This window comes from Gossypium raimondii, chromosome 9 (genome assembly GCF_025698545.1).
Source record: "Gossypium raimondii isolate GPD5lz chromosome 9, ASM2569854v1, whole genome shotgun sequence".
Taxonomy (NCBI): domain Eukaryota; kingdom Viridiplantae; phylum Streptophyta; class Magnoliopsida; order Malvales; family Malvaceae; genus Gossypium; species Gossypium raimondii.
This window is the reverse complement of record NC_068573.1, coordinates 34,499,406-34,511,138: the sequence shown is the minus strand read 5'-3', so window position 1 is coordinate 34,511,138 and position 11,733 is coordinate 34,499,406. Positions and strand designations below refer to the sequence as shown.

At 34.0% G+C, this 11,733-nt stretch overlaps 2 protein-coding genes across 3 annotated transcripts; both read left to right on the top strand.

Annotated features, from left to right (window-relative positions):
• The first annotated feature begins 5,384 nt into the window (after positions 1-5,384).
• On the top strand, positions 5,385-9,543 carry LOC105799197 (tRNA dimethylallyltransferase 2). Its single transcript, XM_012629620.2, has 10 exons — positions 5,385-5,799; positions 5,891-5,970; positions 6,488-6,556; positions 7,035-7,107; positions 7,179-7,300; positions 7,732-7,806; positions 8,120-8,542; positions 8,802-8,877; positions 8,990-9,153; positions 9,284-9,543. Exons 1-10 carry the CDS (start codon positions 5,400-5,402, stop codon positions 9,398-9,400), a joined length of 1,599 nt encoding a protein of 532 aa, XP_012485074.1. The 5' UTR covers positions 5,385-5,399; the 3' UTR covers positions 9,401-9,543.
• A 144-nt stretch (positions 9,544-9,687) lies between these two features.
• LOC105799201 (hypothetical protein) lies at positions 9,688-11,441 on the top strand. 2 transcript variants are annotated; one of them, XM_012629627.2, is made up of 2 exons: positions 9,688-11,082; positions 11,177-11,441. In XM_012629627.2, the coding sequence occupies exons 1-2, from the start codon at positions 10,355-10,357 to the stop codon at positions 11,292-11,294; spliced, it is 846 nt and encodes a 281-aa protein (XP_012485081.1). In that variant the 5' UTR covers positions 9,688-10,354; the 3' UTR covers positions 11,295-11,441. The 2 variants fall into 2 exon arrangements, with proteins under 2 accessions (XP_012485081.1, XP_052476682.1); XM_052620722.1 differs by having other exon boundaries at positions 10,000-11,078.
• The last annotated feature ends 292 nt before the right edge of the window (positions 11,442-11,733 follow it).

Below are 11,733 nucleotides of genomic sequence, written 5' to 3'. Positions count from 1 at the left end.
CTTGCGGCATCTGGTTATATATATATGTCTGGTATTGATCATCTTCAAGCTGGTTTTTTTCGTTTTTGATAAAAAAAACCAAGCACCCAATGGGGAATTTCTGTTTGTATATGATGGTAGGTCGAAAATGAAAATGCTGCAGCTGTGGTGAGGTTTTTCTTTGTAAAGGAACATTAAAAAATTCTTAAAAAGAATATCGAATAAGAGCTATAATTTCTGTATATTATTTTTTCTTAAAAAATTTTGGTACAATCAAAAAGGAATTTAGGAACATGGAAAAAGCATACTGACAAAGCTCATTTGGACCACTCAACTTATATTAGTACGATGATACGGTCACACTTCTAAGGATATCTACCGTAAGGAATCTAAAATTCTCGAGAAACAAACAAGTTCAGTTGGAACAAGAAAAAATAAGGGAAAGCGAAATCGTTAAACAGATTGCTCACGAATGTCCATCATTTGGAGTTGTTAAAATTATTTTCTGGGTGAAGTCAAATGATTAGTTTTTGAATTACTTAGTTGATTATGTCTCGTCAAAAAGGTTGATGTATATAACTTCTTTTGCGGTGGATTGCATTTCAAGACTTTTCTTGGGATTGGATTTGCAGGTTCAGTGTCATTGATAGCAACCTTACTTGTATTTCAAGATATTTTGCTGTACTTAATTTAACAGAAGGTGTAGGCAAAGTAAAGAAGTAAGAGAACTTAAGCCCAATACTAAAATTGAAAGTATAAGGAATATTTATATTTGGTTTTTGGGTTGCTCCAAGGGGTTTTTAAAGATTATTCATTAGCAGATCGTCTAGCCATGTTAGCAATTTGATTTGTTTAGTGGCCAGTTTGTTAGCTCTGTAAGTTTACACAATTACTTATCATCTTAATTTGCTAGCTCTCTACTTGACACTTGAACAAGAACTATGACCAACTTTAAGATCGTTGATATAGTGATACAATAATGAAAAGGTATGGAGAAGAGTGTGACAGTTATCATGGAGGCCGGTTCACTCAATTGGGGTGGAGCATCGGAAGTTATGAAAAGTAAAGGAAAGAAGAATGTTAAGGCTAAGGGTTGAAGGTAAGTTGGCAGCGTGTAGGATTAATATCTTTGAAGAGTCCATCTTTTCTTCATTGTTTCTGGAAATATTTATAAGTGAAGGTCTCATGTAGGATGGTGTTAACGTGTTGAACTTGTCATTTAACCATTATTATGGAATGCATGTGGTGCATATCTTGAATAGGACGAGGATGTCTGTGATGAGACATATCTTGTCATTCATTTTGGCTTGATGGTATAAAACAATTAAACCTATGTATTTGATGATTAATGACATCACATTTCTTACGGAAGCTTAAGGATTTGGGTGACAAACGATTTGTGTTTGTCTTAATGATCTCCCGATTCGAAGTGACCTTTCGACTTGCTATATGTCCTTATACAGATGAGGTATAATAAGTATTAATTTAATAATAAATAGAATTAATCCACCCAAGATGTGAGTCTTGGTTAGCCTGGTGCATCAAATTATAAAGTTAAATGTTAGATAAAATGTGCTGAGTACACCATTTTTTTGATAAAACGGGGGCCGACTTGAATTTGAAAATGAAAACAAATATGGGAGTCGCCACCAATATTTTTTTATGAGGTGTGATCGGATCACCTTGTAAAACGGTTGTTTTTAATAAACGGTTTAGATTTATTAAAACAATGCTTTTGGTCTGCGAAATTTAGAAAAATAGGTTCGAGAGTCGATTACGTACGAGGAAGGATTAACACCCTCGTAACGCCCAAAAATTGGTACTTAATTGATTCATTAGTGTCTTAGTGTCGAAAATTAAAAATTTTGAAGAGTTTTAAAAATACGATCCTTAAAAAAAACTTGGATAAATCAAATTACATGTTAAGACTCTCCCATTCGAAGAGAGAAAATGTCATACCCAATGCGTTAGGGCATAATATTTCACCTCTTCAAAAATGAGCTTGTCCAAAAAACTCGTGCAATAAAATTTAAAAGGATATTCAATTGTTTAAGTCAGATGAAGAAATCGCAGCCCAATACGTTAGAGCACAATTTCTCAAAATTCTAAACATTGAATATTGCCTTTATTATTTTTTAGAAAAATCTTCATCTCGATAAAACAATGTGTCATATCCAATGCGTTAGGACACAACGTATTGAATTCCCGATAATGAGCTTTTTATTTATGTTTTTTGATTAAAGAGCGTTTTCGATTATTTAGATTCAACGAAAAAAATTGAAACCCAATACGTTAGGGCTCAATCCTCTCGAATCTAAACATGAAATTTTGCTTATTTGAAAGTTGAAACTTATGCGTCGAGATAAATTAATCTAATTTGAAATATTAGAAATGAAACACGAGGTTAATATGAGTACAAAGCAATATTGAATGCGATAGCATAAAAATAATACAAGCCACAATAATAAGAGTGAATAAAAAAGGCAAATGATAATATGCAAAATAACAAGTATAATAAGCAAGTAAAGTTAAAACATTCTTTTAAAATAATGATGAAAACGTGAATAAATAATTAAAAGAAACGTGAACAAAATTATAAAAATACAAGAATATAAATATGTATATAAAAATATTTAAGTATGTATACATATATATATATATATAAAATAAGTTATAAAAATATGTATGTGTATGTGCATATATAAAAATATAGGTAAGTATATATAAGTCAAAGATGTATATGTATATATGATTAAATCTAAAATTAAATGGTATAAATGAGTAAATAATAATAATAATAATAATAATAATAATAATAATAATAATACAAGGTTAAAATATATTTAAACTTTGATAAATAAATAAAATAGAAATATAATAACAATAATAATACAAAAATTAATAGCATAATATAATAATATAATAGTGAGGAATAAATAAATAAACCGAATCAATCATTAAAATAACAAAATAAAAAAAAGACTAATTTGGAAAGTAAGACAAAGATTTAGGGCGAAATCAAAATAAAATGAAAGGGAGGGACAAATCTGAACACGCGCATAACATGGGGGGACTGTAAAGGTAATTTTACCTTCCCCTAAAACTACATCGTTTCAGCGAGGATCAAACTGAACTCGTAGAAAAATATTGGGGTAAAATTAAAAAAATAAAATCCTTGATTGGAAAACAATAAAAAATCGGAAGGGCTAAAAGTGCAATTAGCTCCTCCATTGAAAACACGCGGATCCCCCTGGAGCGGGTCGGGTCGCACGCGAGTTGGTCGTAAACGGCGCCGTTTTGGCGTTTAAAAGGCTATAGTGAAACGGCGCCGTTTCACTCTATTATAAAAGCCCAAAATTTTCCCAAAATTCTCATTTTTCCCTCATTCTAGAAAAAAAAAGAAAAACTTTCTCTCAACACCTCCTCATTCGAAACCAACCATAGCTCGGCCAAGAATCGGTCATCGTTGGCCATGGTGGCCATGGATCATCGGCTCCGTGCAGACCTCTTCTACGGCGAAAGACCTAAAAATTTCCCTTTTTTGCGCGACCTCTCGGCTCCTAATACTCCGGCGACGGCAATGAACGGTATAAAGACTCTATTTTTCTTTGTTTATTGTTATTTCGAAATAAAAAATAAAATAAATAAAAATAAATAAATAAAACAAAATAAGAACAAGAAAGTTACTTTTATTTCCTTTTTTGAATCTTTGGTTTTTCTCTTTTTCTTGAAACGGTTTCTCCCTTTTTCTTTTCGAAAAATCCCCCCTTTACAATCTGTTCAAAAATGGCTTTATAGCCGAAAATACAAGGCCCTATCTGTTTCTCTTTTTGCTTTTCAACTTGTTTCTTTTTTGTTGTTTGTCTGCTTTGTTGTGTGTTGTCTTTTCATTTTGCAGGGCGGTTGGAGCAGGTGGGCAGAGGCGTGGCGCTGGTCAGAAGCGGCAGAGGTGCGGCTTAAACCCTAGTTTGACTTCTGTTGGGCTAGGTTCATTTTGGGCTGAATTGGGTTTGGGTATTCTAGGTATTGGGCTTGTGGGTTGTTGGGTTTAATTAGTGGGCTGTTAAAATTTTCTGATTTGGGCCATCTAATTCGGGTTGTAATTGGGCTAAATGGACTGTTTTTATTCTTGGTATGGTTTGGTTCATTTGGTGCGGGCCCGGGCTAAATTGGGCTTGTACAAATGTGTGATTGGAGAAAAGTTAGAAAAGGTTATCAAGTTGGGCGGGAGATCCGGGGTGGTGGTGTTGGTGTAGCGAAGGAGGGTGAACATCTATGAAACGAATTGGAGAGGTACTCAACTTTAAAAAGTGGAGTATCTAGGGGTCGGTAAGGTTCCTAGTCCGCTGAAAAACGATTTATTTAGGTCTTTTAGAAATTTTAAAATTTTAAATTAGTAAAGGTGAAATTGTACTTTGGTCCTCTTAAAAATAATAAAAAAATAATTTAATTTTTTAAAAATTATAAAGATATAAGCTATTAAAAATTAAAATTTAATTTCGACCCCTTAAACTAAATTTCTGGCTTCACCCCCGCCTTTAATATTCCTTCTTATGGTTTATGCTATATTATTCAATTAATGTTATTTTCAAAAAGTATTTATAAGATAATATATGAAAAACATTTTAAAAGATATTAAATACATAGTATAAAATAAGATCCACAAGTAAAACAAGAAACAATTTTTATGATATTGTAAATTTAGAATAGTCGGACATTTTCATAGCTTGATACCTCATTTATTATAATATTAATATAATTATTTGACTCCGTATGTAACACTTCATTTAATTTAGGAAAAGTTATAAATAAAATATTTATATTTTAGAAAGAAATTATAATTTTAAGTTTTTTAAAAAAGGAATTTACATTTATAATTGAAATTTCCTTTAAAATTTTATTAAAACAAAAACTATTTGTCAGAGACATATTATTTTTAATAAATTGAATGAATATATTATTTGTAAACCTTTTAATATTTTTTGAACAATTTCATTATAGATTACGGTCATATCATTCTTTTTGACACAATATCTTGAATTACTTATAGCCCATTCACAACCCATAAATAAGAGGATAATACGTTTCAATATACTCAAATCCAACATAAACTGCAAATAGATTTTAGCCATCTGTTTACCTTAACTACGAAGAATTAGGTTTATATCATATAAATCCATCGATTCAATTATTATATAAAATAGTTAGTTAAATCAATTAAATTAAAAATTAATTGAATTAATCAAACTCACCCGAATCTATTATGCTAAAAATAAATAATGACGAAGACAAATACTTAAAAAATTATAAAAAATCCTGAATTAATGGGTTAATTAATCCCGCACAAATACTTAAAATTAGGTATTATATAAAAAAATAAATCGAAAAAGAGCAATTACCTTGGAATTTATCCAACAAATATGAGGGGCTCCAGTCCAACTTATGGCGGCATAAATAGGATAGGATTTGTGTTGGGCTCTGTTTGTGAGGATGCCACAAACATCAAGCCCACCAAAAAGCTACATGCTTTTCTGACCTTTGCAAATTGCCTGCCGAGAGAGCAGAGACTTTGGAGAGAGATGGACGACAGCAGCGAGTCGCCTGCTACAACCCTAAACTCAAACAATGGAGGAGAACCCATAATGGAAGAACATAAACCTAAGCTGGTAGTAATAATGGGTCCAACTGGCTCTGGAAAATCACGTTTAGCCATCGATTTAGCCACCCATTTTCCTATCGAAATCATCAACGCTGATTCCATGCAAGTCTATCAAGGTCTTGATGTCCTCACCAATAAAGTCCCCCTCCGTGAACAAAATGGTATTGCCTTCATATCTCTCTCTGTCCATATATATATTTTGTATTTTTGTTTGGAGAAAACTTTTGTTAATAACTTCCCTAATTTTTGTAGGAGTGCCACATCATCTTTTGGGTACTGTTAGCTCAGATGTGGAATTCACGGCTAAAAAGTTCAGGGATTCTGCTATTCCTGTGAGTTCTGCTTCCTTTTGATTGTTTTCTTATGTCTTTTCTTTTACATGTATGGTTGTATGTGTTTTTTTCCCAAGCTTTTAATTATGTCTTGTTCCTTTTGGTACTTGATTATTTTGTTTGCTCAAAACTCAAAACTTTGCAATGAAGTAAATGGTTGAAACGAAATTCATAATTGATTAAGAATGGATAATCAACTACTATAACTCATTTTTTAACTTAATTGCTATTAGAGGGATCTCATCCATTTTTTTTTATTTGAACAAATTTATTGGTTTTAAAAAAAATAAAGTAAATCTTCAGAATTATGTTTCCTTTTGTATCTGGTGGAAAGTCCTAGAGCACTTTTGCTCGCTTGTCTATAACTTAGGAAGTGATACAATTCCTTGAGACTTAAGGTTGACAAAGCTCACATAACTGGTTTTATTTGTATGGCAATTGTTCATGTTAAATACTTTTCTATGTTATTGTTTGCTATCATTAATTCTCTACTTAATTTGTGCTATTGTACTTTCAGATTATTAGTGACATATTATCTCGCAACCATTTGCCAGTCATTGTTGGAGGCACCAATTACTATATTCAGGTAAGCTTTTTTTTTTTTTTCCCAATATGATTAGTCCTCTTTAGCAAACTCTGGTGGAGTTTCTACCACTAGTATAGTAAGCCTTCTTGTGTATGAAGACAGTTTTAATCCTTTTGACTAATAATATGCTAGAATCAAGTGTTTCTTTAACAAACATATATTTGTCTTAATACTTTTTGTTTATTCTGTGCTGAGGCTTCTTGTATTTCATCTAACAAATTTAATGCTCAACAATGTTCTTCCTGGAAGGGCAAGCATTTTCTATCATAATATCTTTTTCATTGATTTCTAGCACTCAAATTAATCATTTATGTCCGGTTCCAAGGATGCTCTCATCTCTCTATGTCTGCCTGTCTGACTATCTTTGTTCATTTCTTTCTTTGTAGTTGTCTCTTCCTATTTATTTAGAGTCGAAGCATATTAACTTTTAGTCTCCTGCACTCAATTATGAAATTTATATTTAAACCCTTGTTTGCAGGCAGTTATGAGTTCGTTCCTTCTTGATGAATCAGTAGAAGATATGTCTGAAACCTACTCAAGGGACCATCCTGGTATGTAGGAATCCTTGTGCTTTGGATCATTCCGAGTTACTAGTCTAGTCACATTGTTTGAATTGTCACAGGAAATGAGCAGACCAATCATATGCCTGACATCCTTGGAGACAGTTGCAATTATAGCTATGATCTTCTTAAAGAACTTGATCCAGTTGCAGCAGACAGAATTCATCCAAATAATCATAGAAAAGTAAGAATCAAATTTTGATGTATATGGTATGCTTACCTACGTATAATTGCTGTATATCTTATTAAAATCAATAATTGCTGTATATCTTATACCTACCTACCTATAAAAGCACAAGTTGATAATGAATTATATTTTTGGCTGCTTGGATTTGGCAGTATATTTTGCCACAGCAGTTATTGGTTGAAAGCTTGATTTCTTACTTGTTTCAGTTTAACTCAGCTAGTTAGATGTAACCCAATGCTCGAGAGTCCTACTGTGAACCTTGTTAGACAAACCTGAAGTTGAGGCCTGCTTAGGTTTTGCTTGTAACTCTGTAGCTTTAGCTATACAAAGCACAAGTCGATAAAACATTGCTTTGTTAATTGAAGGTTTCGAAATTTTTAACTAAGATATAACCATGCATACATTCATGACATTTGTTCAACTTGCAGATTAATCTATACCTTAGTCTTTATGCTCGTTCTGGTGTTCTTCCCAGCAAACTTTATCAGGGAAAGGCTGCAGAGGTTGGTGGTCCTTGATTCATGTTTATGCTTCTTGTTTACTTGTACCTACTATAAAGTTTTAACTTTATCTTCTTTGTCTTTGGATTCTTTTACGACACATCTATTGCTGTTTTGATTTAGCAAGACCAAACAGAAACCATTGAGATCAAACTAATATTTCTTGAGAGGGAGACGGCACTTAGTTGACCTACTTGCTTTGATTTAGCAAGACCAAACAGAAACCATTGAGATCAAACTAATATTTCTTGAGAGGGAGACGGCACTTAGTTGACCTACTTGCTTTTGAATTTAAATTTTGCATGTGGCAGGGCAGAACTGGGGCCGAGTTAATAATTCTAGATATCGTTGCTGTTTTATATGCATCGATGCTGCCTTACCTGTGCTGGACCAGTATGTGGAACACAGGGTAGACTGCATGATAGATGCTGGTTTGCTCAATGAAGTGTATGACATTTACAATCCAAATGGAAATTATACTCTAGGTTTGCGACAGGCCATAGGTGTTCGAGAATTTGAGAATTTTCTTCAGGCTTACTTTTCTGACAGCATGGATGATGAGACAAGTGATTCTTCTGATGGAACTCTTCTAAAGCTGTCAACAAGGATTGATGATAAATTGTTCAAAGAAAATACTAGGGGAATACTAAATTCCTCTTGTGATAACCCCCAAAAAGTTCTGTTAGAAGAAGCCATTGACAAAGTAAAAGCAAACACCCGGAGACTTGTTCGTCGTCAAGTAAGTCTATCTTGTTGCATTATTCATGATTTTGGTTGACCTGAATCGCTGTTGGAACCTTTTGGAGACTTGAGTCTTTTGAATATGCATAGTTCCACTAATTTGTAATATTTGACCAGTTTTTAAAATGGAAATCAGTTGTTTCTGGAACTCAAATAAGTCCATACCCTGAATCGATTAAGATGGAGGCATTGTAGCAGTTTGGTGGCTATATGTAAAATGTGTGTAAGTTATTAACAGTAAAATTGTTGTTTTGCAGAAAAGGAGGGTCAATCAACTTCAGACATTGTTTGGATGGAATATTAGTTATGTTGATGCAACAGAATCTATATCAAGTACGCTCTTGCAGCCGATCCCATTTCATATATTTACTTTTTCAGCGAAAATATTATATTCTCTGTTATTGGGTGAATCATCATTATGAATAATCGTGTCTCTATATTTCAGAGAAATCAGATGAGTGTTGGGCAGTGCAAGTGGTTGGACCTGCTGTGAAAATGATTAGATCATTCCTCAATAAAGATGATAGTAATGGGCAAACTCCGGATGGTGAAAGTAAAACTTCAACGGATACAGTCCAGAGGGACTTGTGGACTCAATACATATGCAAGGTTGGCTACAACTGAAACAAATCTGTCTGTACAATTTTCATTCTCCTTTGCATGTTAGAATCTGCTGGCTGTAAAGATTAAGGTTCCAGTTTTTGATAAAATTGAGCTTATATAATTATTCTATTAACAGGCCTGCGGAGATAGGATACTAAGAGGAGCCCATGAGTGGGAACAACATAAACAGGGTCGTGGGCATCGAAAACGGATGTTGAGCCTTCGAAAGTCTCGAAGTTCCTCACTGGCGTAGATCAGCAAGAGGAACATCTGAGTTTGTAACATTTACTCTTTTCCAACAGGATACCATTGTAGCCTATTAATTTGTGATTCCAAGAACCAAAATTGTAGACTCTCATGTTTTACATGAATCTGATTTATGTGGGTAGTTAGTCATTTTAGTGTTACAGCTTAAGCTTCAGCACCTTTCTGGTCTTTTTCAGGACATACATCCAGGTTCCAGAGCTCTGTCAAAATTATCTGATTGTTTGCTTCGCATTGCCCATGTTTTTCATGCATAGGTCCTTTGAACAAATAGGCAGGGTTGAGAAACTGATTAACCAACATCATGAAAAGCATGTATAATCAATTTCATAATATTTATGTTCTAAAAAATAAAATTATAGTAACATAGCCTTTCACATCAAATATATATGCAGCAGAAAATCCTAGAAGATGTTAAACCTACTTTTGACTTTGTTTATTTCACATTAACCGATGAGACGTGATTAGGTTAATTAGCTGCCTTAATCAAAGATGGTCCCATCCAAATAATCCTGTCTGCCATTCCACTATAGCAGCAAAAACAGCTGGTTCAAAACATCCAACAATTTTCATCAACATACTCTTTACATGCAGATTTCATCTTTGGGTTCTAATTTTGTGAATTTTAATCTTTCTACTTTTTTAGATTCATTCTTTAACTAGCTAGAATACTGCAAAAAGGGTGTTTAAAGGAAAAGCACTGGACAAAAGATGACTGAAAAACGAAAATGGAGGTCCATGTGAAAAGAAATTAAAATAAAAGGTGAAAGAAAAAGGGCCATTTCTTCCCATTGTAATCACAAGCATGCCATAGTTAACCAAAAGGAGACTTAAGCAGGTTCTTTGTTTTTATACCTTCTTATCTCCTCTGATCATCAAAGGCACCATCTCCCATTAATTTCATTCACATCATCTGAAAGGGACAAACAAAGCAAAAGCAACAATGGAAGAGATCCTGCAAATATTCAAGAAACTCAAGCTTCAATATTTGCTCCTTTCCCACATGCTCCTTTTTACCACCTCCACTGCCCTAAAAACAGCTCCCACACTCCGCTGTGGTAACCTTCAGCTTCAGACACCTTTCTTGGCTCAAAATTCTACCAACTTCTCCCCATTAAATCTCATGACCAGATGCAAATCTCAGAAGCTATATTTCAGGACCTCTCTGGGTCTTTTCCCCATCTCTTCCATTGATTACACAAGTAAAACACTAATAGTGTCTCACACTAGTTGTTCTTCTTCAGAGCATTTTGTATCCCCAGCACTCCTTTCAGCTGGTTTCCCTTCTCCTCCTCTGCCCAATTCACTCCTCCTCTTCAACTGCTCACACAAAACCCACCCCACCGCAGCGTCTTTTATCCACAACTGCACTCGCTTCCACATGTGTGGAGAGGCTGCTTCTGAAGTTCAACTGCCCTTTTCATGTCTAGTTGTTAAAGATATTGAAAAGCTTGACCCTGGCTTTCATCCTAAAGATTTGAGTTGCTCAGGTTACAGGAGGGTTTATAGAAGGTCTTTAAGTGAGGAAGACTATGAAGGAGTTGATTTGGGGACAAGGATTTCATTCGACATTCCTGACCATGTACCTGATATGTGTAATGAATGTAAGAAGCCTAATGGCAATTGTGGTGTTGGGTTGAAGTGCATTTGTCATGCTAAAGATTGCAGTAAGTACGCCCCCTCCCCCTCAATGTTTCTATTTGATCTATATTGCATTATTTTGTTGTCTTAAAATGTTTTGATTAATTTAATGGTGCTTTCGCAGAAGACAAGGTCCTTTCAGCTGCCACATCACTCGACACTGGTATAAGTTTCCTATTTCCCTTATTTTCCATCATTGTTCAGATGAATTTCCGGATGATTTGAGCAGTTCCAGAACATGAAATGCAGAGAACAGACACGGATCTTTTTGCTCTCCTTCCTCATTATGTTTTATATGTATTCTTATGTTTCTACAGAACGGGTCTTATGTTTCTTGTCATCTCTCAATGCACATATACATAAAGCTAGTTTGGGCGTCCTTTATGAAATGATCTTGATGAAAGCAAACCTTACACCTTTATAAGTACATGGTTATGTAGTGAGAACCACATGCTTCATCAATTGGCCAAAGTAGTTAGCATTTAATCTCTCGTGGTTTTAAGTAACATAAGCTATGTAGCTCAAAAAATGCAGGACAAGGTTTTGCATTCATTGCTCTACATCCAAAAAGTTAAGTAAAAGGATGTGAAGATGATATGATGTTAATCAATCATGGAAAAATCATCCATTGTTGATTTACTTGGTTGACTTGAATAGGATAGCTTTCATCCAAATTTTGTC